Source organism: Tiliqua scincoides, chromosome 4, assembly GCF_035046505.1.
Source record: "Tiliqua scincoides isolate rTilSci1 chromosome 4, rTilSci1.hap2, whole genome shotgun sequence".
Classification (NCBI taxonomy): Eukaryota; Metazoa; Chordata; class Lepidosauria; order Squamata; family Scincidae; genus Tiliqua; species Tiliqua scincoides.
In genome coordinates this window covers 97,466,026-97,493,370 of record NC_089824.1, presented here as the reverse complement: position 1 = coordinate 97,493,370, position 27,345 = coordinate 97,466,026, and the positions used below count along the sequence as shown (strand labels likewise).

At 43.8% G+C, this 27,345-nt stretch overlaps 1 protein-coding gene across 5 annotated transcripts in view; it reads left to right on the top strand.

The window, feature by feature from the left end:
* Positions 1-27,345, top strand: part of SLC12A7 (solute carrier family 12 member 7) — a 134,395-nt gene that overhangs the window by 80,367 nt on the left and 26,683 nt on the right. For all 5 annotated transcript variants that reach the window (XM_066624035.1, XM_066624032.1, XM_066624036.1 and 2 more), the window contains exons 10-17: positions 3,038-3,136; positions 5,407-5,464; positions 6,281-6,455; positions 7,472-7,590; positions 9,752-9,850; positions 12,779-12,898; positions 14,258-14,362; positions 17,538-17,706. In XM_066624035.1, the coding sequence (XP_066480132.1) occupies positions 3,038-3,136; positions 5,407-5,464; positions 6,281-6,455; positions 7,472-7,590; positions 9,752-9,850; positions 12,779-12,898; positions 14,258-14,362; positions 17,538-17,706 (944 nt within the window). The remainder of the gene's footprint in view (positions 1-3,037; positions 3,137-5,406; positions 5,465-6,280; positions 6,456-7,471; positions 7,591-9,751; positions 9,851-12,778; positions 12,899-14,257; positions 14,363-17,537; positions 17,707-27,345) is intronic.

Here is a 27,345-nt window from a genome sequence, read left to right as displayed (position 1 = left end):
GTTCTGGCACAGCGTCTAGTGTGGCTGAAAAGGCCAATCCGGGAGTGACAATCCCTTCCACACCGGGAGCAAGTGCAGTCTGTCCCTGGTCTGTCTCCCTGGCTATGGGCCTTCCTTCTTTGCCTCTTAGCCTCAGACTGTTGGCAAAGTGTCTCTTCAAACTGGGAAAGGCCATGCTGCACAGCCTGCCTCCAAGCGGGCCGCTCAGAGGCCAGGGTTTCCCACTTGTTGAGGTCCATCCCTAAGGCCTTCAGATCCCTCTTGCAGATGTCCTTGTATCGCAGCTGTGGTCTACCTGTAGGGCGCTTTCCTTGCACGAGTTCTCCATAGAGGAGATCCTTTGGGATCCGGCCATCATCCATTCTCACGACATGACCAAGCCAACGCAGGCGTCTCTGTTTCAGCAGTGAATACATGCTAGGGATTCCAGCACGTTCCAGGACTGTGTTGTTTGGAACTTTGTCCTGCCAGGTGATGCCGAGGATGCGTCGGAGGCAGCGTATGTGGAAAGCGCTCAGTTTCCTCTCCTGTTGTGAGCGAGGAGTCCATGACTCGCTGCAGTATGCTTCTGAAATGATGACATTCATATTATGAAAGTGACAGTCCTTTAGGGCGCAATCTTAACCAACTTTCCAGCACTGGCTTAGCTGTGCCAGTGGGGCATGTGCCGCATCCTACAGTTTGGGGGCAGTAACAGAGGATAGAGTCTTATCAGAATGGGTGGCAGACCTGTTGCAAGAGGATCTAAGCAGTTTGCCACAGTGTGGTCATTTCACATTGTGAGAATGAACTGTTTTGTCAGTTATGTTCGCAGAAACCAGCCTGAGGTGTGTAATGTTGTGAGCCAGGCATTCATTCTGTTAGCAGCCATGTAAAAGTGCACAGAAAGGGAAAAAAAGAGGTTGATAGATGCAGAAGTTATTTGCCAAAGCTATAAACATCATTATTTTTTCAAAACAATTCTTTCCCCGAAATTTATGCTTCTTTTAAAATCCATCTTGACTGCCTCTTTGACGCTGTGGGTTGTTGAGCCCAGGAAAGGATACAAGGGATGGTGAAAACACATGAGGTCAGGTGCAGGGCCCCTAGAGGATCCATGGGGAAGGGAGTTAGGACTTCACCCAGGTCCTCCTCTGTAGGACAGTTGGCTTAGAGCCCAATCCTGAGCTCGGTGGGATGGCTCCATGCCACCGAGCACAATCACAAACATGCCGTAAGGCACATTTGCAGGGCTCACCGTTGGGCTCCCACCAGTGCTAGCCCAGTGCCAGCTGGTGCTGGGCTAGCGCCAGGCAGTCACCTGGGTTCCGCAACTCGGCGGCCTCCCAGACCGCCAGGCTGCGGAACGGCCGGCGGGGGCAGAGAGAGGGCGGAGGGAGGCATGCTGGGGGGCAGGCGACAGGCGTGTCGGGGGAGGGAGAGAGGCGTATCCGAGTAGCTGTGCTCCGCAGGATCCAGGGTGCTCGAGCAGGGGTGTGCACCCTACACGAGCGCCTTTACCCCATTGCGGGGCTGCTTTACCCAGTGTGGGGCTGCTTTCCTTACTCGGGGGAAGGGGACGAACATCCCCTTCTCCCGAGGTGCCTCCTGGGGTAGCGTGGGAGGCGCAGGATTCAGCAGCAGCCCTCCTTGGTGCCACTGAGCCTGGGCGCTGCGTGCAGCTCAGGATTGGGCTGTTAGTATTGCAAGGCTCATATGCCTGCTCCCAGGGGAAGGTGGGCACTTGCAGTTCACCCTATATCATTTCCCCCACCTGACACTTCATCTCTGATGGGTGAGGCTATCATGCTTTATTTTCATGTGTTATTTTCATGCACCTCTTATTTTCGTGCACCTCTTACGCCTCCTCCTCTGCTTCTGGCTCCACCCCTCTGGGACCTGGATGTTGTGTCCTCTTTGCTATGGTGACAGGTGTGTCATCTGAGAGGCTGTTGCACCTCCTCTGGAGCAGCAGGGGTGGGACCATGGCAGCAGGCCACTTAGAAGGCAGTGAGCTACTGGCGGACAGCAGTGTTCCACCATTCTTGGAAGCCCTGTGCCGTGGCAGTTTTCAAGCTCCATTTACCAGAGTGACAGTAAGGTGTGCAGTAGTTGTGGACAATGGGATTATGGAATTAGCAGCTAGTTTTGTGAGAGGTTTTTACAGCTGTATAGAATGCATTTAGCAAAATCATTTAAAAGAAACTCACTTTGTTGCATTAGTTTAGGCACAAAGTAAGTGTGTCTGATTGAATTTTCAATCTGAGATGAAAACTCTCCCACCCCAAGTTAATGAGTTTTGTTTATTCAATGTACAGGCACTCCGAATAGTTATTTTTTGAGCTAATAGTTGATACAGACTCTGAGGCTTGGTACACCTTTAAAGGTTTTCTGGTATGCAGGCTGCACAGACACAGTGGTTTCATCCTCCTGGGGTGGTTCTTGGGTCCCAATCCTCTCCTTTTCCTCCCCTGACAATGCAGTCGCACTGCTGGAATGCACAGTGCGTCCTGCAGGGGGCAGTTCCAAAAATGATCCTTCCCACCTTGTTCGGCCCACTTCTGCTTCCCGCCGACCCCCCCCCCCCCCATCCTGACTTATTGAGGCCAGGAAATGCAATGGGATCCGCTGGCAGACCACAGCTCCTGATGGCAGCTTCCATTTGTTGATTGCTCGTTCTGGCAGCATGAGGCTCAAATAGGATTGGGTTGTTAGTTCTATGTGGACCCTTTAGTTGACCGTCTGTGCCTGATCTTGTTTGATACTGCTTCTTCATTTTCTACTTCTCATCTCATAGGGCTGTTGACCTGTGCCTGGTTCCAGAAGGGTTGCTTTGATGACAATTAAATACACTTATGTGTGTACTTTAACTTGGTAGTGATGTATTTTTTAATGTATATTTACTATAATTTCTTTCTCAGAACATTTTGGTAGATGACAACTATCAACTTCATATCACATGGAATCATTCTATTTTCCTTGCAAGTTGATATCAGTAAATAAATGATACTCTATTTGTTATGGTGTTGTATAACCCTATATTTGTTGTTGGTTTCAGGGATTATGGCAGGTTCAAACAGGTCTGGAGATCTTCGGGATGCTCAGAAATCTATTCCTACAGGAACAATTCTAGCGATTTCAACTACATCATTCATCTGTATCCTTTTAATGTCATTTAAAAACAGAATTTCATATCTCTGCTTTGTTTATGTTGTGATCTAGCATTAGGTGTTTGCTTTGTAGATGCACATATAGTTAACACAAACTAGGAGAACTTAACCATGAAGGAATCCTACATACTTTATTTGGTTCCTGTATCTGAAATGAATTGGGATGTTGGAATTGGATCAACCCGCAGACAAGATTAACTTTCTGTCTAGGAATAGAGAAGGATGAATCACCTTGAATTATTTGGTAGCCCACCATTTTTTATTGATTCATAACACTAATATTGGTGAACTGTGTTGGTAGATATCTGCATTTTATACTATTCTAGATCAGTGGCTCCCAAACTGTGGGTTATAACCCTCTTGTGGGTTGTGACCTGGTTTTTGGTGGTCACATAGTACCAAGCAGAGCCTCCAATGAAAATATAGGTGATGGAAAGATCAGATAACTAATTGCCTCAAGCCCGAGGCTATTCATTAATGGGATAATTGCCCAGCATGAGCTGAGCTCCTGCAGTTCCCTGGTAGAGGAAGGGCATTCCTAAGGTATGGAGTAATGCCCCTCTTGTCAGCACAGGTAGGGTAGTTAAATGATAGTTAGCAGCTTCTTCTCCTTGCAGGGCTACCCATTACTCCAGTTTTGATATTAGCTATCTGTAGGAAAGGTTGTTGGCTTTCTGACTCAGCCCATGGCTTCTTTAAAGTTAATTTTAAATTGATTAGAGGCTCCTGGCTTATTTAAAGTTAATTTAAATTTGAATAGAGACTCCTACCTTCCCTGGGCATCTGCTGAGGTATGACTGAAGGCAAGGGAGCAAAGGGGCATTGTTTTTGTCAAAAATCAATCAAGCCATGAGCTTTAAAATCAATTAAACCATCAGCAGCTGCAAAACAAAAGCCCAGCTTGCTTTTACTCTGCAGCTGAAGTCAGGAGCATATAATAAATAATAATAAACTTTATTTATACCCCACCCTTCTCCCCAAAGGGACCCAGGGCGGCTATGTATATGTAAATATAGGCACTTGTAAATTAACAATGTACTATTTCTTTTGAGATTTCCTTTTTTTAAAAGTCTTGTAAACCTAGGTGGATCCTGAGTGTTAAAAAAAAGTGGGTCCAGTTGCTAAAAAATTTGGGAACCACTATTCTAGATCAGTGCTTCCCAAACTCCTACAAGGGAGTTGGGAGCACTGTCAATTGTCACGGAGGAGAGGGGAAGGCAACAGCACAATCCTCAGGATCACTCTGCTGCCAGGGATGGGAGGGTTTCTTTTTTACTTACCTGCAGTCCAACTCTTAGGAAGAAAAGGGCACTTCTGGTTTCATTATGAAAACTGGAAGTACCCATTTTCTTCTTCTTTTAGCGCAACCATTTTCAACCACTGTGCCATGGCACATTGGTGTGCCGCAAATGGTCTCCAGGTGTGCCACGGGAGTTTGGTGGAGCATAATTTATTAATGGGATTATTGGGATATGAGCCCCCCACCAACAGAAAGGTGTGCCTTGTCAATTGTCCAAAAACTGATGGTGTGCCTTGACAATTTTAGTACCTTGTTGGTGTGCCATGAGACGAAAAAGGTTGAAAATCATTGTTTTAGAGTTTTGCAGGCAAGGGGACTCCTGCAGAGGGCTCTGAACCCCCCAGGACTGGGGATTGCGTTGCTCCCTTCCCCTACATCCCACCGCTTAAAGGGACAAAGACAAGTGCTTCCCTGGCTAGTGGGTTGCAACCCACCAGTTTGGGAACCACTTTTCTAGATGGAAGCCTAGGTACTATTATAGTGTTGTTTTATAAAATTGCATTTAATTTCTATATGTGAAATATAGGAAAAAATATACTTGTAATGGGATAAAATATAAATCAAATCCAGGACTTTATGATGAAATTCTAACAAACTTATAGCACAATTTTATGCAGGTTTATGCAGAAGTCTCGTTGTGTTCAATGGGATTTACTCTCAGAAAAAATGTGCATAGGATTATAGCCTAAATAGCACAATCCTTTGTAATAAATAAGCTCCATTAAATTCAGTGGGACTTTCTGCCAGGTAAATAGATATATTTAAAAAAAATTAAACCTTGCTGATCTCAGTTGGACAGTTGCATGTACATTAAGTTCTGTAAGAAAGAGTTAATAATTTAAATGCTTAACTTTTTGGGTTTTTGGGGTTTTTGGGTTTAATATTTCCATGGAGTCTTAGGGTCAGTTCTCAGACTTACCTGTTTTAATGCCTAAGTTCCTTGAATCTCAATTGCAGATCTATCCTGTATAATCCTTTTTGGAGCCTGCATAGAAGGCGTGGTCTTGAGGGACAAGTATGCAGTATTACATTTCTGTTGTATTCAGTAAAATGTTGTGGGAGAGTTTATGCTGCTGAGAAATTTTTTCCAACATTATTTCTAGAGGACAAGGATGTACACATCAACCCTACCACTTTCAGATGGGTGAAAATGTGATATTGGAAATGCCTTCCCAATTCAGCAAAGTTAGTTAGTTATTCAGCAAAGTAGAGCTGCCTTTGTCCTAAGTTGGAAGGATAGCAGCTTGAGGGCTTCTCTGTACTGGTGTTAAAATTATGGAATTTCCTACCAGGGGAATTAAGAACTACCCCTTCCTCGTGGCCTTTTGGTGACAGCTCAAAACATTTCTGTTTCATCTAGCATTTGGACAATGGGTTGATGTTTGCCTTCTGTGCCTCTGTAATAGTGTTTTGGTTCTTCTGCTTCTCTCTGAACCAAATAATTCCTGCCCCCCATGGGTTTTTTTTTAATTAATGATTTTATTCATTGTTTGTATACATTGTACATTTTATTATGAAACTTTGTAAGTTGCTTTGGGCATTTGCTTTGGCATGGGAAAGGAGGGATATAAATTATCTAAATTAATAATAATAATAATATTTCAGGACTGAGTCTCGAAAATTCAAGGCTTTCTTTCTTCTGAAACAGATGGCCTTTCCAGATTGCATTTTTGTTCCAGATAGCATTTTGTCCTAAAACCTGTGTATGCATATGTATGTCTTCTAAACTTGGTGCTGAGTTTTCATGAAGTGCATTAGCAGGCTGGTAAGTTTACATAATTTGTTAACGCACCTTCCTTGATTAATGTTGCATGTGATCTTTCCCCACAAGATTTGGAGATGCAGTTACTGGAACCCTTGTTGTTGCTACATTGGCATGGCCCTCTCCATGGGTTATTGTAATTGGCTCATTCTTTTCCACATGTGGTGCTGGTCTTCAGAGCCTCACTGGTGCCCCGCGGTTGCTCCAGGCTATTGCAAGAGATGGCATTGTACCATTTCTTCAAGTGAGTTTCTTTTTGTCTTCAGTATTTTCAACAGCTTTGCCATTTTACTATGAGGAAAATGTTTCGGATAGCCCAGTTCTCACTTAGGTAGTGGTGCAAACAGATGTTTAGGCTCATTTGCTATGCTGCTGTGATAGATGAGGCCTAATGACCTATAAGTGCCCTTTCCAAGTGTCCAATTCTGAGGCTTGGTGGTCACAGCATGTTACTGAAACCCAAGAGATGGACAGGTTTATGATTCAAGGGAAGGTTTAAGCCATTTCTGCCCAATGTTGCATAAACACAAAAGGGATCAAATGTGTACACCTGTGGGCTGGGCAAAAATGATGCAGTGGTAGCTTGAAGTCAGAACCATGTGGTCACTACTTCATGTATAACACTGTGCTGAAATTGATTGTAAAAAAGGAGTTGGGAAGGCATAATTGGGAAGGAGTTGGGAAGGCATAATTGAAATTTTGCTGAAACAAGCATAGTTTGCACTGTAAAATGCGATCTTGGCCATCAGAGTAGGGACTGCACCTCTGAATTTCATGGTCAAACAATCCTGAAATTATAATGCAAATACTGTATATTTGTCATGCTTTCATTGGCATGATAGTGAAAGCATGGAAAAGTACAGTCATACCTATGCTTCACCAGTGCAACTGCATCAGCACAAATGGTGGAGGATAAGATGGGGCAGTAAGACTAACACATTTGTTTCAGCATAAGCTTTTGATCAAATGCATGAAGTGTTACATGGCTACCTCTCTGGGATTTTAGTTTTATATTACATTTTGTTGCAAAAATGAACTTTTTAGGATCAGAACTTTGGTATCTGGTATGACATAATAATTTTAAGATGATGTAGGATACCTAAAGATACCCACCTTTAGGAAAAATTTAGGAAAATGCACTAAATTAGAAAAGGTAAATTTAATTTGAATGATGCTGCTTAAGGTTTGCATCTGACAAATCATAGTTTGAATGTTTTCAGAAGTTTATATAAATTTTCACTTATTCCCTAACATGAATAGGTATTTGGCCATGGAAAAGCAAATGGAGAACCAACGTGGGCTTTGCTCCTCACTGCATTGATTTGTGAGATAGGCATTCTCATTGCTTCTCTAGATAGCGTGGCTCCAATTCTTTCTATGTAAGTACACATATAGAAACTCTAACAGATTTTTTTTAGTTTAGTATGAGAACGTTAATAATGCATAGCATTTGTACAGCACTGTTTGTACAAAACGCTTCACAAGTTTTACCTTGATGTCATCCTTCCAACAATTCTGTAAGGCAAATAAACATTGTTCTCCCCAAATTTCAGCTGGGATGCTGAGGCTGAGAGGGAGTGACTTCCCTAAGGCCCACTAATGAATTTGTGGCAGAGAAGAGATTTGAACTGAGAAAGTTCTGATTCAGTTTCTAGGCCACTCTTCTACACTAACTTCAAATGACAATAATAAAAGTTTTATTTTTAAAATTACGAAGTGCTTACAAAGGCTATGCGCATTGTATAAAACAAAAATAAGACACAAGCCCTAACTTCAGGTTTATAGTCAAAGTAAGTTATAGAGAAGAGAAAGGAAAAGGATGGTATATAACATTAAATAGAAAACTCAGCTATGAAGAGTTGAATTTTTAGGAAGCTTTTGGTGCTCCATCCCCTTCCCTTTTTCACAGATACTTTCCTGGGTGGTAAAAATGGGGAGCTTCTTCTCTTGGGAGGCACACAAATTCTGATAATTTTCGATGATGGCAGTGGCCGAGTTTATTTTCCTTTGGAACGTGAAAAACCAATTCTGCTACAGCAGTGCTAGCAGTTCAACACATCTCCCTGACAGTGTTTTTCCTGGAAAAACAATGACAATTTTGACAATTCCTGACAATTTTGTTCCTGGAATTTCTCAGAATATTTTTTAGTTAGAAAGAGAGATGAGTATTGCCACAGATAAGTCACACACCTTGCCTATGAATGTTATTGAAACTTTCATGACCTCCAGTGAAAGTGACAGGGTTTCAAACACACTTGAATCCCACCACAAACTCAAAAATTGCACATAAGTTTGGTTGTACAAGTTTGGCCCAGCAGCAATTCAAATTCACCAGAAGAAAGAGCCAGTGGATATTAGGAGGTATGTATTGATATGGAGCTGCAAGGATGTAGGAGGGTGTTGTAACAAACAATGCGAGAGATGAGAGAGTAAACAAGAATTTTAGTTGCAACAAAAGCATGTGTCTAATAGATATTGCAAAGGTGAAGGTGACACAGCTTAGCAATTGAGTGCATATATGAGGGGAAAAAAAGACTCAAATATGGATCCAGACTGTCTTCTATAGATGGAATGTTGTTCAAATCTTATCCTTGCATTTGTCATTTTGATATTTAGAGTTGGTGGTAGCATGTATGGTTCATGATAAAAACAGCAGAGTTTTAGTTCTCAAAAGACAAATACCTGAAGGGATGTCATGTAGAGGAAGGGACAAATTTGTTCTCAACTGCCTCTGAAAGTAGAATTAAATCCAATGGCTACAAACTGCAAGAGAAGAAATTCCAACTTGACATCAGGAAAAAATTTCTGATAGGAAGGGTGGAACAGATTGCCAGGGGAGGTGGTGGACTCTGGAGATCTTCAAGCAGAGGCTTGACAAACACCTACTGGAGATGCACAGGCAGGGAGTTGGACTAAATGGCCCTGTAGGTCTCTTTCAACTCTATGATTCTATGAACATGTGAGGACAGAATACACATTGCACATGATTCAAGGCTGCTGCCAAAAACATTGCCATATTCTCAGCCCTTTACCACACACACACTCTTTAATGATGAATCATTTCACCTATATTCTTATATCATCATGTCATGCATCTCCAACAACAGCCAATAATGTGAAGCAGGGCAGGAAAATGTGTGACCTGGGAACAGTGTCAGATGATTCTACACAATCACAGAGCGGTATTTCAACACAAGGATACTATTTTGGGCAGCAGCATTTTCAATTGTAATGTATCCTACCCCAAAACAGGTCACTCAAGATACAGGGCTGATATGTACTTCTCAGCCCCTTCCACCCCAATTTTGTGTGTGTCTTGAATGGTCCTATGCCCTGTTGGAATATGCAGTTTTTTTGGTTTCTGTGCCCCAGCCCTTCGTGATAGAGGACTGTCAGGCTGATCTTTTGTACCTTGTTGGGAAATCTTAAAGATCTGTGTAACTCTGTCCCATTTATTTTCCTTTGATCTTGCTCTATATTTGAGACTAGAATGAATAGCATCCTTCATTTATAGTTTTGTAAATGTATCTTTCTTTGCAGGTTTTTCCTAATGTGCTATCTGTTTGTGAACTTGGCATGTGCCGTTCAGACTCTCCTACGTACACCAAACTGGAGACCTCGTTTCAAGTATTATCACTGGTACGGAATGTTCTTTAGAAAATGTATTTCTTTGATACAGGAAAACAGACATTAGGTTCTGTTCTTAGGGTCTTTTTCTAAACTCATTAGGCATTGTAAGTATTTTTGTTTACAGTGCATATCTTTGTTTTTCAGCCCTTAAAAGAAAGTTCAAAATCCTTAAAAGAAACAATGAGAAAACAATGGATTTTCATTTTCATTTTTCAGTTATTAGTCTATAGAAGAACAGGAGAGTAGATAATTACGAACAAGAATATGATTACAGCTACTATTTAGAGCATTGGGACAAATGGTATCTTTCATATGACAAATTATATCTTAAAGAAAGAGAAGTTTTTTTTCTTAATTGCCAAATGGTCAGAACAGAATTTTGTATTCTTGTTTGCTATTGTGACTTATTGTTAAAATGCTAGCAGACTGCCATTTGGATTTCATCTTTTAATTAATACTGTGTGATGGGGTAGGATAATGGGAAGAGGGAAAATGGAAATATACTTACCTGTAAATGCTGGTCACTCTTGCTTCGTTTGCTTTATTTTCTATGTTCACAAGGAGAATGGATTTGAGCAGTTTGAGACTTTGAAAACTTAAGGATTTAACTTCCAAGATCATACAGATAAATACACACACAGATCTGCACACAAATGCAGATTAATTTGGGGGAGTAAAAAACGAAATTAAGGGTTGCTGCTCTTTGATGCTTTTCAAAGATCTAAAATTGTAGATCAGAAAGTAAACTTAAGGAATTAAAGATGCATGAAATGCTACTATCAGTATTGTGAAATCAAGCTTCCATTTCTGTGCTCTCAATTTAGTGAGCTTCTTTCCTGAGATAAACATATTACAATTCTGACACTACCAGTTTTAGAAGTTGTCATAGTATAGTACTCAGAGCCTGGATTTTGTGACATTTAATCAGTGACTGTCACCCTGTTTTAACTTGGATTTGTTGTGAGGGGATCGTGTGCATTTTCATGATCTCTGTGGAAGAAGGGAAGAATAAAAATGTAATAATGTCACATGCATGCTTGCACTCTATAATACAATGATAATACTTTGGTGTGGGGTACTGTGTGGTGATGATTGTGTTGTGAACACTTGATGCTTGAGTACACATATCTGTAAATCTTATAACATGCAGAGAGACTGAAAAAGAGCATCACATTGCTTATAATTGATAATCTGGTAACTTAGTAGTGTCTATATATTGAATGAATGAATGTCCAAAACCTGCAGCATGTGTTTGAAAGCTTGCAGAATTTCAGAGTCCTAGAGAATGAAAATCTGTACTTCATTTGATAGGCAGTTGACAAATATGTAATTCATCTGATGAAGTGGGCAGTTAGCTATGAAAGCTCATGCTGTGTAAACTGATCTTTTAACACAGCTAGCATAATTGCATAGCCATACGCTTCCTAGAGAAGTTACCTCAGGCCCAGTCCTACTTGGACACCATGCAAATGACTCACAGATGCCAGTGTGACATTGGCCATTCCTAAGCCTGGCCAGTGGTTGGGGGAAGAGGAGAGAGAGTGGACCTCAAGCCATGTCCTGCTGGGGCAATTAGCCCAGCAACGTCATCACTGTCCCCAGCAACCATGATCCCACCCCAGTGCCATAGCCAACAGTGACCTCAGTGTTACGACAGATGCATAACGGAGCACTTCCCATCACCAGGATTAGTGTGTGTGCTTGAGGTTTGCATGGAATGGGGCCAGAGGAGTATAGCCCCATGCTGCATACCTTTTGATTGAATCTGTGGTTTCTCTGACAGCTTAAATATTGGGAGATTAAATACTGGGATTGGAAGTGGGCAGGATGAGGCTGCACTTCTTTCCGTTTTTATCTTCCCCATTCCTTTGAGGTTCCTTCTACCTATGTCATTGGAGTAGTTTTTCCCCAGTGTCAGGGACTTGTTCAACGGAAGGGGAAGGGAGTTAGGACCCGGCATTTGTTAACAGCACCTCATCCCTCCAACATCATGCTTCCATCTTCTCCCCATTTTAGTCTTTCTAGTAGTGCTGGTGTCTGAACTCAGTGTCTGAGCTATGTCCAAGTTATGCAGGCACACGGTTTTTGTGACATTACGCTGGTGTCTGTGGCACATCTTCTGGGGGAGGGGTTTCTGCACTGGTGGGGCTGTCATTGCACTGGTGTGCATGGTGGTGTATTGGCTTATCTCAAGGATAGGGTTGGGCCTCTGTTCATCCAAATTCCGGACTAGAAAATCCTCCTCTTCCTTGAGAAACAGAAGTGTTAATCAACCTAGGGTGCAGTCCTAACCCACTTTCCAGCACTGACATAAAAGCAGCGCAGCTCCGAGGTAAGAAAACAAACATTCCCTTACTTTGAGGAGGCCTCTGTGAGTGCCACCCAACTGCAAGATGCAGCACACGTCTCACTGGCACAGCTATGCCAGTGCTGGAAAGTTGGTTAGGGTTTGGGCCCTAGGTTATGTTTGCCTGACGGGTTGCCTGTACATCAGGGACATGCGGTGCGAGGGCGGCAGATGAGGCAGAACCACCCATCATAGTCCATGGAAAAGCACCACAGTTACCCCACCCACTATACCTGAGGAAGTTATTCTTACACCCGAGAAAGCGGGTGTAAGGAGAGCCTCCTTGGCAGTAAGCAGGAGGAGCAGCTATGGTGCTTTTCTGTTGATGTGTTGATGAGTGTAGTTCTGCCTCATCTACTGCCCCTGCACTTCACATCCCTGCTGTACATGTATTTTAAAAGTACAAGTACAGTATCACTGAAGACAGACATTAGTCCCAGCACATGAAATGAAACCTTTGTCTAGCGATAAGGATTTAACCTCTCCTGTAATTATTGAAAAATACCTGTTGCTGATATCTTTATTGTTATACTCAGTTTAGTAGAACACATGCATGAAATTTACCATATCAAAATATGTGTTTCTTTTAGGACTTTATCATTCCTGGGAATGAGTTTGTGCCTTGCCTTGATGTTTATTTGCTCTTGGTACTATGCTTTGGTTGCTATGCTGATTGCAGGATGTATTTACAAATACATTGAATATAGAGGGTAAGGCTACACATTTATTCAGACTCCAAATGAGAAATTACTAACAAGCTAGTAAAATGCCCATCAGTATACGTTTGTTGTATTTAACTGGAAAAGTGAATATCTCCCATTGAGTTTTGTGGGAGAAGGTGAAAGATCTGTAATTTTGGATTCAGAGAAGTGACATTTATTTAGATGATGATGATGACAATTTTTGCATATCTGTGCCTTCAGCAGTGTTCTTTGGTAGAGAAATAGAGGTTTGATCAAAGATATTACTGTTTTCGTGGCCTCATTTAGCTATCATTCAAGTATTACTTGGTTTTATTCAGGCTATTCTCTGAGAAAGGCACTTGAGTTAATTGTATCCACATTTCTTTCCCGAGTCCTTCTCCTGTAATTTTACAATAAGGAAACTAGAACATACCTGTATGTTCTACCCAACTCCCAAGCTAATACTGTTTTATCTTCGCATGCCTTGGATGACTGAGAACAAGTGTAGTGTGGATTTTAGGTAAGTGAAGATATTCTCACGCTCCGACTCAGGTTATCTCATAGGCTCCTGCATGAAAACATACAAACACAGGTGTGTGCCACTTTGCAACCTTCTGGCTTACACCGAGATCACATAACAGATGACCACATGTGGTCACGTGGTCGTTCGGGGTGCATGCTCCAACTCTCTGAAAGCAAGGAGAGTTCCCCTCCAGAGGGTTGTCTGAGCCTCCCAAAGGCAGCGCACATCAGCCCGCTGCCTCTGCAAGGCTCAGAGGGAAATCACGCCTTGTGCAATCTTCAGTTTCCTCTGTGAAACCAGAAGTTGCATGAGAGACGTGATTTCCCTCAGTCTGAGCTCTGCGGAGGCAGCGAGTGGATGCATGCTGCCTCTGCAAAGCTCAGGCGACCCTCTGGAGGAGAGGGGAGCGGAGCATCCCATTCCCTGCAGAGGGACCAGATTGCATCAAGCCCAGCTTGACGACGGGGATTACATCTCGATCCCTGTTGTTAAGCGGTGCATGACTGTAATGGAAGAGTTGACGACAACATTGTATGAGAACCAGATAGGTTATGGTTGAGGTAATAAGTTCTGGGAGTTAGGCATCTGGAAAGAAAACCAGATAATATGCTTTTGCTCAATCAGCACTCAGAGTGCTGATTAGAAAGAGCTAGAATAGAATCAGCACTCAGTCAGATGCTTTTGCTCAATCAGCATGTAGTTCCTGAACCCATTTTTCCAAAGGTGGTATTTCACAAATATGGAGTAGTGGTTTGCTTTATAAAGCATTGTCTCTCAAGATGCTTAAGTGCATTGTCTATGCGTGTGCATAAAAAGGAAATAGTGGTGTTATAAAGGTACAATTGTTATGTTTTCTTTTAAAGAGCTGAGAAAGAGTGGGGAGATGGAATTCGGGGGTTATCTTTGAATGCTGCACGCTATGCTTTGCTTCGGGTTGAACAAGGCCCTCCTCATACCAAAAACTGGAGGTAAGAACCCCTAATAAATTTGAGTTTAAGAAGTTGATTTCAGAAGAACAACTCAGTATGGTATATACTTTTTAGAAACTTTAAAAATTTCCGTTGGTTTTGACAACATACATTTTGTAAGGACTGGATCTAACCTGAGATATTCAAAACATGCAATGCATGCAAAAGTTTTCTTCTCCTTGAACATACTTCGGCCTATTGACTTCTTAAGGTCAACCTCCCAGCTGTATTTTCTGTTTTTCTCCCATTCTGCACCTCCTTACCTATCATTTTTTAAACTTTCTCTCTCTCATGCCCTTTCTTTCTCTTATTTAATCTGTCTCTGTCCTCTAGCTGTGTTTTTACCTTGTTTTAAATTGTTTTTGATGTGTTTTAATTGTTGTAAGCCGCCTTGGGTCCCTTCGAGGAGAAAGGCGGGATATAAATGAAGTTAATAATAATAATAATGGCTCTTTCTATTCTATGTTTAAACTTACCCAGACTTCCCTGTCCCTAAATTCATCTTGTACTTCTTGCCATTCTCTAGTGACTCATCTCTTTTGTTCCCCTTTACTTCCTGCATATGAGGTCTGCAAACATGTCTATTTTTGCCCTCCATCTCTCTTCTTGACCTTCGGCAGTCTGATTGCTATGATTATAGCTAGCAAAATGTACCAGCTTACAATGAGTGAAATGAGAGCTTGTGTATTGCAAGGTGTTTGGGGGTGTCTCTGTGCACAGGTGCACATTGTTCCTCTCTGTGGAAGGCCTATCAAGAAAGACCAAGTCACATCACTTCTGTTCCCAAGTGAGACACATACCGTTTCCATAAAAAGAAATTGAATACATGTGAAGTGTTCTGCTTGGGCATACTATTAAGTAGGGGTAAATGCTGATGTTGAGAATGAAACCTGCCTATATCTAGACGTTCCAAGGTTCTTGGTTACTCTAGTGCAGGGGTGTCCAAACATTTTGGCAGGAGGGCCACATCATCTCTCTGACACTGTGTCGGGGGCCGGGGGGGGAAGAATTAATTTACATTTAAAATTTGAATAAATTTACATAAATGAATTTATTAGAGATGGAACTTGTATGAACGAATGAAGGTCTTGCAGTAGCTCAAGTCCAGCCTTTCCTTTGCTGCCACTGCTGCATCACAGATGTGAAACAGCAAGTAGCAGAGGGAGCCCTCATCCTACAGCTCAGGTAAAAGGTCGAACAGTCATCCTCACACTGAGAGCAGTTCTGTTGGGCCAGTACGGGCTCCAGCAAGTCTCTGGAGGGCCAGGGGCTCATTGGAGACTGGGGGCTCCCCGCGGGCCTGATTGGGAGACCCCCGAGGGCTACAAGTGGCCCCTGGGCCAGGGTTTAGGCACCCCTGCTCTAGTGTGTGATGAAATGTCAGAGTCAGGATTACAAGAGGGACTGCAAGTGACCGCACGTTGATCCAGGGCAGTGGCATGTAGTGGCTAGCATGCTCATTTCCCATTCCCTTCTCTCCCCTGTTTTGGACATGCAGCTTATTGGGGAAAAGCCTTGGTAGGTTGAATCCATTGCCTCCAGCCCAGAAGATCAGGCTACCCAGAGGGGCTCCCTGGGGAAACCCCCCTCCAGAACAATGCTAATCCTCAGGGGTCTCTATCAAAATCACTCTCACAGAAGCACCTGCAGAGCTAGACATGACAATCCACTTTACTTCCCATACCGGGGATCAGACAGAGTTTATTGTATTGTATTGGCAACCTTCAGTCTCGAAAGACTATGGTATCGCGCTCTGAAAGGTGGTTCTGGCACAGCGTCTAGTGTGGCTGAAAAGGCCAATCCGGGAGTGACAATCCCTTCCACACCGGGAGCAAGTGCAGTCTGTCCCTGGTCTGTCTCCCTGGCTATGGGCCTTCCTTCTTTGCCTCTTTGCCTCAGACTGTTGGCCAAGTGTCTCTTCAAACTGGGAAAGGCCATGCTGCACAGCCTGCCTCCAAGCGGACTGCTCAGAGGCCAGGGTTCCCCACTTGTTGAGGTCCATCCCTAAGGCCTTCAGATCCCTCTTGCAGATGTCCTTGTATCGCAACTGTGGTCTACCTGTAGGGTGCTTTCCTTGCACAAGTTCTCCATAGAGGAGATCCTTTGGGATCCGGCCATCATCCATTCTCACGACATGACCGAGCCAACGCAGGCGTCTCTGTTTCAGCAGTGCATACATGCTAGGGATTCCAGCACGTTCCAGGACTGTGTTGTTAGGAACTTTGTCCTGCCAGGTGATGCCGAGAATGCGTCGGAGGCAGCGCATGTGGAAAGCGTTCAGTTTCCTCTCCTGTTGTGAGCAAAGAGTCCATGACTCACTGCAGTACAAAAGTGTACTCAGGACGCAAGCTCTGTAGACCTGGATCTCTGTAGACCTGGATGTAGACTGGACAGAGTTTAATCTCAGTTTATTAAGAGTTTATTAAAAGTGTAATAAAAGAATGAGGAGATAACAAAATCAAATGAACAAGGAAAAAGAATGAGAATTGAATTTGACAGAAAAAGGGTTGATTCTGCAATAATGCTAATCACCAGAAGATGGCACTGAAAGCACTGCAGAATCTCAGACATGCTGTGTAACTGAGAGCTAACTTGCCAGGAATTTTGAATGAACTTTTAGATCACAAAGAACACAAACTAAAATCAACGTTAAAGTTTTAAATGGTTTTTCTGACTAGATACTGTTCCTTACCTGATTGTTTCTGAATGATGAAACAAACGGCTCTTTACACTTGCATCCTGTGAGGCAATCCAGTGAGGCTGTTGGGCTCTCTGACCAGTACGTAGTTTAGCTGGAGGAAGAAGAGAGCAAGCTTCTGGCCAGGAACCATTTTTTGTTCCTCAGCTGGAGTTTCATCATCCTGTCTGATTGGAGGAGTTCCTGCTACCTGGTCGCTCACCCCACCTTCTTGAAAATGGTTGAACCAACTCGGCTGTTTGTAATTTGCAGCTGAGCTCTGACTCACGTGTGTCTGGCAGCTTCTGTAAGGTTTAGCAGAAAAACTGCAGAGAGAGGAATGTCAGTTCTCAAACCCATGAGGATTACACAGAAATGCATGTAAAATGTATTAATTTTATGATGGTCAGTGGCTGGTTCTTATATAGAGAGATTGTAATTGTACAGTTGGATTTTGTATTCACCATCCACTACCATTCTTGTTTTGTCTTGTTTTAGGCCACAAGTTTTGGTTCTGTTGAATTTAGATTTGGAGCAGTTAGTAAAACATCCTCGACTGCTTTCTTTCACCTCTCAATTGAAAGCTGGAAAAGGACTGACCATTGTGGGATCTGTGCTCCCAGGAATATATTTGGATAAATATGCAGAAGCTCAAAAGGCTGAAGAGGTAAGCATTAAATGGCAATAGCAGTAAAACCAGCAGATAACAAATGGTGTTCAGGTTCAAATACTGCAGCACTGAGGAAGGAAATCACAGTTTTAATCCTTGCTAATTTAAAACGTTGAGCAAAACTGTAATCATCGACTGTATAAGATGCTAATTTTATTACTTTAATGTATTCAGTGCTTATGGCTATTCTGAAGCAGATTGTTGGGCTACTCAGAATTACCTTGGTTTGGATATTTGAATGGCTGTAAATTTGTTAAATCTAATGGCTGCATATTTGCAGTTACTGCTTTATCCTGATATTTTATATTATGATCACAATATATGACAATCTAGAGAATACTGTAGTGAATACAATAAAACTAACTTTCAAGACTAAGCGCCAAATATAACCCTGATTTTCTGTGCTTAAGAGCTTAAGAGTGTTTCTTTTTGCCTCTTGGGTTTCCTTCTGTATTTTCCCTTTCCTCCTCTCTCCTATCTCTCACTTGATTTCCCTTTATATTTGCACTGAGATTAATGGTTATTTGTCTGAATAACCTCATTGATAAATTCAGACCTCATTGATAAATTAAAGATCAATAAGTCACTGGGCCCTGATGGCATCCACCCAAGAGTTATTAAGGAATTAAAGAATGAAGTTGCAGATCTCTTGACTAAGGTATGCAACTTGTCCCTCAAAACGGCCACGGTGCCAGAAGATTGGAGGATAGCAAATGTCACGCCTATTTTTAAAAAGGGAAAGAGGGGGGATCCGGGAAACTATAGGCCGGTCAGCCTAACATCCATACCGGGTAAGATGGTGGAATGCCTCATCAAAGATAGGAACTCAAAACACATAGATGAACAGGCCTTGCTGAGGGAGAGTCAAGGGTAAGTCTTGCCTCACGAACCTTATAGAATTCTTTGAAAAGGTCAATAGGCATGTGGATTTGGGAGAACCCGTGGACATTATATATCTGGACTTTCAGAAGGCGTTTGACACGGTCCCTCACCAAAGGCTACTGAAAAAGCTCCGCAGTCAGGGAATTAGAGGACAGGTCCTCTCATGGATTGAGAACTGGTTGGAGGCCAGGAAGCAGAGAGTGGGTGTCAATGGGCAATTTTCACAATGGAGAGAGGTGAAAAGCGGTGTGCCCCAAGGATCTGTCCTGGGACCGGTGCTTTTCAACCTCTTCATAAATGACCTGGAGACAGGGTTGAGCAATGAAGTGGCTAAGTTTGCAGATGACACCAAACTTTTCCGAGTGGTGAAGACCAGAAGTGATTGTGAGGAGCTCCAGAAGGATCTCTCCAGACTGGCAGAATGGGCAGCAAGATGCGCTTCAATGTCAGTAAGTGTAAAGTCATGCACATTGGGGCAAAAAATCAAAACTTTAGATATAGGTTGATGGGTTCTGAGCTGTCTGTGACAGATCAGGAGAGAGATCTTGGGGTGGTGGTGGACAGGTCGATGAAAGTGTCGACCCAATGTGCAGCGGCAGTGAAGAAGGCCAATTCTATGCTTGGGATCATTAGGAAGGGTATTGAGAACAAAACGGCTAGTATTATAATGCCGTTGTACAAATCGATGGTAAGGCCACACCTGGAGTATTGTATCCAGTTCTGGTCGCCGCATCTCAAAAAAGACATAGTGGAAATGGAAAAGGTGCAAAAGAGAGCGACTAAGATGATTACGGGGCTGGGGCACCTTCCTTATGAGGAAAGGCTACGGCGTTTGGGCCTCTTCAGCCTAGAAAAGAGACGCCTGAGCGGGGACATGATTGAGACATACAAAATTATGCAGGGGATGGACAGAGTGGATAGGGAGATGCTCTTTACACTCTCACATAATACCAGAACCAGGGGACATCCACTCAAATTGAGTGTTGGGCGGGTTAGGACAGACAAAACAAAATATTTCTTTACTCAGCGTGTGGTCGGTCTGTGGAACTCCTTGCCACAGGATGTGGTGCTGGCGTCTAGCCTAGACACCTTTAAAAGGGGATTGGACAAGTTTCTGGAGGAAAAATCCATTACGGGGTACAAGCCATGATGTGTATGCGCAACCTCCTGATTTTAGGAATGGGTTAAGTCAGAATGCCAGACGTAGGGGAGGGCACCAGGATGAGGTCTCTTGTTATCTGGTGTGCTCCCTGGGGCATTTGGTGGGCCGCTGTGAGATACAGGAAGCTGGACTAGATGGGCCTATGGCCTGATCCAGTGGGGCTGTTCTTATGTTCTTAATCTGAAACCAGGATTTGAAATTAGTTTACAAACACTGTTTTTACAAAGATGACACCAAAAACGATTAGTTGTTTACTGTAGCTTAGGAATTCTTTTATATGTATCTTATATAATACAGGTGGAGCCTATTTATACATGTGAGTTCCGTTCCTTGACCCTTCCGCGTGACCCTTCCGCGGGTGACCCTTCCGCGATTAACAAAAACAAGTTGTGCTAAATTCCATAGAGTTAAGCAATTGCACTGCAGCCTGATACTTGGGGCTGGAAGGAAACAAAGACAGCTGTTATCCATCCCCTCCCCTCCTTCTCCTCCCCCTTTCACAGGTGGGATGCTGAGCTTTTAAGAGTCCAGTCCTATGCATTTCTACTCAGAAGTAAGTCCCATTCTAGTCAATGGTGCTTACTCCCAGGAAAGTGTGGATCAGATTGTAGCCTAAATCTCCTGCTTTGTTTGCTGGGAAGGCTTGCTTGTGTCTGCTGGAGCAGGAGAACCTGTACCATCTCAGTGGGGGGTGGGGAATTTGGCAAACACTCCCTGGGTTTTTTAAAGCAATACCCTCTCCTCCCCCTCCTGCCTTCTCCTCCTCAGTCCGTTGCCAGCTGTCACATGCTTTGCTTGCTGGGAAGGCTTGCTTGCTGAGCTGTTTTGTTTCCCTAGGCTGGAGCACCATGAAGGGGGGGGGAGGTAATTGGGCAAACACTCCCTGGTTTTTTAAAGCAATCCTCTCTGTTGCTACCGCACCTGCCCCTCTGTGTGTGTGTGTGTGTGTGAGAGAGAGAGCACTCCACCTTGCTGCATGTGCTCTGGCTACAGAGGTTTTCTGCCCCCCCTTCCCTTCTTCAACCTCTTTGCTGGCTCAGGGGCTCCAGGAGTCTTACTGTTCCTTCGAAAGGGGAATCTCTTCCACGGCTCCAGGGCTATTCCCTGCCTGGGCTAGGCGGAGCCTTTTTGCAGTGTTTTGGACTGCCTGGAAACTGCCTGCCAGCAAAGGTGGCAAAGGTGTGTGTGACTTTCAGTACCCCTACCCCATTTCAGTACTGCACCTGTACTTTAAAAAAATCACAATATCACCATTGGCATTCTTTTTCCACCTGTGAATGTGAAACACTACAGAACTGGAGAAAAGCAGGTCAGCAGTGATATTTACAGGGCAAACTGCATATCCACTCAGAAACAAGCCCCACTGAGTTCAGTGGGAATTATTTTCAGGTAAGTATGTATAGGATTGCAGCCTACAGCAGTTAAATTGGATAAATATTTTATGACATTGGTTAATCAGGAGAGAAAAGAGCCCCAAGTAATTGATTACTTTTCATTTAGAAAGCTAGAACTGCATCAGAATTTGAAGACTAAGTTCCATGAAAAATATTGGTTAAGACAGATGGCTACAATATAAGTGTCAGGAGTTCTGGATATTTCAGCTATGAAATTAACAAAATAAAAGAGCAATTAACAAACTGCTATATTCAAAACATAAAGATTGTAAATATCCTGTTGTGCTTTGGCATTTGTTGTATGGATACAGCAGAGTTCTTCAGAGAAATAGAAGAAGAGAAAATAGTCTGGCAGACCTAGTTTCAATTTCTGTGCAGTTTAAGTTCTTCCAAAAAGTGAACCTGACACTAAAGCACTCACATGGAAATCTTCAACTTTAACTAAGATTATCTTTGGAATAGTGAAAGGAATTATCGTTATGATAACATAAGTAGTGAGCAGATTGTATTGCTGTTAGCTCCACCTATTTTTTAACAATGTTTGAGGAGGGTTATTATTCCATTATTTTTATTTATATGCTGCTCTTCAATTTATAAAATACTGAGGTGGCTTACATCACTTCTCAATGCCATTATTCTTAAGAACATCAATAACTACAGAAACAGTAAAATAGTATTTAAAGCTAGCGATGTAATAAAACAATAGCCGACAATAGCAAACGGCTCAAGTAACAGTCTGGGAAAGTAAAAACATTATCTTGGTGCCGAGAAGAAGATTCAGTGCTGGGCAAGCCTCCAGGATAATGTTACATACTTGCTGGCAAGCCTAAGTAAGATTTCCTTTAAATAGTTATAGAAAACAAAAATGGGGTTGAACAGATTTTCCCTGTTCTATTCTGGTTTTGTGCCATAGATTCTCTCTGATGTATACTGTTCCACCTTTTGGTTTAACTTGGATAATTTCTAAGTAATTTTGAAATTGGCAAGAGAACTTTGTCCGTTTTCGAAACTATAGTCCACGCTTGAATAAAGTGTTTCTTCCCCTCCAGTGCTTGGACCCCAATTTCATGCTCTGTCCTTTTTTATAAAGGACATTTATAAAGGACATATGAATAAAACATTTGAGGCGGTTTCCATTTTGTGGGGAGAGTTTCCCACACAGATTTCTTCACTGTGTGGTTATTGATCTCCCTTCTATGCATTAAATTGAGTACTGAAAGGTACTGCTCTGTTCAATTTAGCTATACTGTATTCACATAATTCCTTCCTTGCTAAGAGAGAGTAGGAAATCTTGAACCATATACTGTAGTATGCAGTTATCATGAACATGAGGCAATTGGTGATGCGTTGTTTAGAATGAAAGGCTTTATTCTTTTACTGCCTTTTCAGCATTTACTTAAATGTAACACACCCTTATTATTTAACAAGATGGTGCAATCAGAGGTCTGCCTGGATTACTTCCAGGAAAAAGGGGATGACTTGGTCATTTATAAATGGTTGCTGAAATGAATTTTTAATCACAGTTCTTTGATGATTTAAAACGCTATATAGAGATTGCTTTACCCTGTTCTGAGTATCTTCATCTCTGTATTAGAAAGATAATATTAGGAATCTACCAGTCTATGCACACAAACTATGTGCACAAATCCTCCATATGTTGGAACAGTGTACCAGACCGGATCACATCTAAGAGTGCCCTGTCTTGAAGGTGAAGGGGGCTTTTATAGCACCTTCAAAGAAAAGATCAAAGTAAAAACTGGGCAGGGGAGGGTGGTTCAGGCCTGGAAGCAGGGCAGAGACAGCATCAGAGACTGCCACTAGATCCTATCCCCCCGTCCTGCACCTGCAAGCCCTACATAGGTCAACTCTGACCTGCCCCAGCGATTGAGCTGGTCTAGATCTGAGTAGACCCATAGTGGCTGCTGGAGCTCGGCCTAGGATAAGGGAATAAATGTTCTCTTACCTCAAGGACTCCTCTGGCTGCCTTCCTGGCCCCACAAGATTCAGATGCAGCCATTTTGGCGCCGCTGTACTGCAGCATGGGCAGCCAATTTAGGATTGGCCTGCTTGCCTAACCAAAGGCGCAATCCAAACATGCCCTTGGGCCAACACAGATTCCTTGCACTGGCCTAGGAGGGTTGCAAACATGCTGTAAGGTTGCAAACATTTGCACCTCTTTGAGAGGAAGCTGGGCTGGCGCTCCAAGAAGCGCCGGCCTAGCTGGGCCGACGCAAGAAGAAAAGGTCGGCAGGGGGAGGCAGAGAGATGGAAAAAAGTTACTGGCCGGGGGAGGGTGGGGAATGGGAGGCGGGGCTGTGATCCGGCAGTTATGCCAGATCCCAACCCCTGTTCCCAGGGAGAACGGAGCGGCTTCAAGCCGCTCTGCTCTCCTTGGACTTGCACCACACCACCTCAGGAGGTGGCGCAAGTCCAAGGAGACCCTTAGAGGCAAGCGGCCCTTACCCAGGGGTAAGGGGAAAAGTTTCACCTTGCCTCTGGCTGAGCCACTTCTGGGCCCTGTCCTGCACTGGATACAGCTCAAGCCTCTTGGGTTGCCTGTTCTAGCGCAGGATAGGATTGTGCCTCAAGTCTATTTAAGACTGCTGAGACTATTTTGCCTGCAGATCCAGCAAGGCCATCTATATCCAAGGCCAGTACAGGTTATGTTATCAGGTAAAAAAGTGAGTGACCATAGTGAACTGCAGTAACGGATAATGAATGACAGACATTCCCGTCCTCTTCTCCCAGGCCTGGTGTAGAGTGAGAAAATCTGTTGAACTCATGCTTAGTTTGGAACAGTTTGAAATGCAGCAAAGTGTCTTTCTGCTTTGCAAGGCTCTGCCTCTGAGTGCAGGAGAGATTCACCTCTTTTTTCTGAGCCTGGTGGCAGTGCCCAGTAAATCAGGGCACCTTTTTTGATGAAGCCTGAACAATTTACTCAATTAACATTGCAATCCTAGTAACACTACAGTGCAGACTTTGTTTAACATGGGTGTGGACAACCCATGTTAGAAGTGACACTGAAATGAAAATACACAATTGTACTTGCAGTCTATCTGAAACGGTGGTATAGCAATGTACAGTATATTGAATCAGGAGCCGGAGTCCCTGAGGCAGTTCGTGGCTGAACACAGTCACGCTCTGGCAACTCCTGCGACGCCGCTGGAACCAATGTATTGGCTTCTGCCTTTCCATTGGACCATTCCAGCGACGTGGAGAGGGGGGATTTGCTGCATGGGTAACAGCCTATCCTCCATACCTTCTTTATCCAGGTTTCGCGCACTGGAGAGTACACTCCGCCATATGGCGTCGGCACAACACGGGAAGCAGCAGTTTACCGGTTATAAGTCTTCGCTTGATTGGCGTAGAAGGCCCATAGCCAGGGAGACAGACCAGGGACAGGCTGCACTTGCTCCCAGTGTGGAAGAGATTGTCACTCCCGAATCGACCTTTTCAGCCACACTAGACGCTGTTCCAGAACCACCATTCAGAGCGCGATACCATAGTCTTTCGAGACTGAAGGTTGCCAACGCCTAGTATATTGAGATTTCCCTGTATATTTGTAGTTGGTAGACAAGTTCTGTTGTTCCAAGTAATAGTCCAGGTAATGCAGCATTTTCAAAATAGGTGGAAAGTTTGTTCTCCTTTCTATCAGATGCAAAGGTTGTAATTCAACAGAAAGTTTTCCTGTGAAGGGATATTGAAATGAAAGGACGTGCAGATACGTAGCTCCCACCCATTTTGGTACAGTTGTATAGGAGAACTGCCTGGTGAATGCAGTATCAGTAATGTAAACATAATTCTAGTTTGAGGGAAGATACTTCAGGGTAAATGTATTCTGTGTTGTCATTAGGTCTGCCTTCTTGTTATGACTAATTATTTTGTTGTATAGTAATTTACCTCTCAACATACATTGCTTAAGGCTACAATCTTATACATTCTTCTCAGGGAGTTAGCTCCACTGGATACAATGGGACTTACTTGTGAGTAGACATGCATAGTATAATAGGAATAGATAAAACTTGAACCAAAAAATAGCTTTCACTAGGAGTAGCTTTAACCTGCATGGATTACCATGTCCTTAGAAGCAAAGTCCTAATATAAAAGTGTAATTAGCAGTACAGAAGGAGTTTGCTCATCAAATTTATTCAAATTTATTCCATCTTCCTTTTTTTTCTTACTTGTACAAATGGTTAAATTTACACTCCACTTTTAAGGGATAAATCTAATTTTCAGTCAACAGAGGTGATAATTAGTTCAGTAATTCATTTCCAGATTTTAGAGCTTTAAATGTTTTCATTTAACAAGCATTGCCTTCCCTCTAATTCAGTTTTATTGGTTCATAATTCTCAAACACTCAATATGGCGTATTTTGTTTATCTTAAGAGCACAATCCTAAAGATGCTCGGCCAGCGCAAGTCCCTTGCGCCAGCCTGGGAGGGTTGCAAACGTGTCTTAAAGCACATTTGCAACTCTGTGGAAGTAAGCTGTGCTAGCGCACAGAGGTGTGCCAGCCCACAGAGGCCAGATCCAACCTCTGTGGCAGCGAGGAAAGGTAAGTCTGTGCCGGCCAAGCTCGGCCGGTGTGAGGACTGGAGGGGGGGCCGGCGGAAGGCGAGGGAGGGAGGGTGGGTCTGTGGGTGGGGGAGTGGGAGGTGGAGCCAGGATCCGGCAGTCATGTCGAATCCTAGCCCCTGTTCCCGGGCAGCGTGGAGCAGCTCCAGGCTGCTTGGATCTATGCCATCTCGTCAGGTGCTGCAGAACCAAATATACCCATTGGGGCCACTGCAGCTCTCCCTGGGGCAGTGGTTCTCGAACTCTTCCGGCTTGCTCCTCCCCTGATCCTTGTAGCCATTGGCCATGGCTCCCCATTACAGCACCTCACCTCAGTTACCCCCAAAATAGGGATGAAGGTGTTATAATTATACACTAGAAAAAAGGCTGCCAGCACTCTGAGGCTGCAATCCTAACCACACTTACCTGAGAGTAAGCCCCATTGAACAAAATAGGACTTACTTCTGAGTAGACCTGGTTAGGATTGTGCCCTGAGTTTGTTAGCAGCACACCTGGAGGGTTTGGGAAAGGGAGGGGGAAGTGATGAATTTGGCGGGGGAGGGGAAGACTTTGTTTTGTGTGTATCTGCTAATTGCAAACTAATGCAAACTGAGACCTAGAGACTGTTTGGCTACAATCCTAAGTTCACTTTCCTGGGAGTTAGTCCCATTGAATACAATAGGACTTGCTTCTGAGTAGACCTAGCTAGGATTGTGCCTTTTGTCTTCCAACAGCAGCCAACAGAGTACCCCCCCCTCCCCAAAAGGAGGCAGGAGGAGAAAGAAAGGGTAATGGCTAAAAAGAAATGGGGATTTTTATTTTTAATCAATTTTTGGAGACAAAGCCATCAAGAGTGGCTTTTTTTCTTTTTTGAAGGGGGAGGAAGAAGAGAAAGGTGAGGATCCTTGGTTAAGCTGACACAGACCCCAAGCCTATGTAGGTCTGCTCAGAAGTAAGCCCCATTTGAGTCAATGGGGCTTACTCCCAGGAAAGTGTGGAAAGGATTGCAGCCACACCCAGCAAGATTACAACTCACCCCAAAGTAGATGGGGGCTGCTCACACACACACACACACAACATGCAGATGCCATCCCTATTCCCCCCAGGCAAGACAGAGGGGTGCAGGCTGGGGCATTTGGACACCCCCTACTAGGAGCAGGCTGGCTCCTTCCTTCCCAAGCAGCCCTGACCAATCCCAGGATGCCCAGGACGAGGGGCACACTGAAAAATGTAGTCCCTGGGGCGAGATTGCACATGGAGAGAGCTCCATGATGAGATGCGGCACCTCTGCCTGCCTGCCCAGCCAGCCTTCTCTCCCACCTCCCCCCACCATGTTTCACACGCCCTCCCAGCCTCACGCTGCCCCACCCACCTCGTTCACAGCTGCAGAAAAGCAGCAAGTCAGCAGGCAGCACGTGCAGCTGAGCAGAGCAGCCTCTCTCCCCAAGATGCCTGGCGACGCCCCTGGAGGCTAGCAATGCCTCACTAGGGAGGCGGAGCGCACAGATTGAATACATCAGCCCTGTGGTAATGGGAAAAGTTTCCCCTTGCTTTGGGGCCGAGCCTCAGCCAGCCCCAAACTTGTGCTGGATACTGCACAGAACTGCTGGCCTTCTTGTTCCAGCACAAGTTAGGACTGTGCTG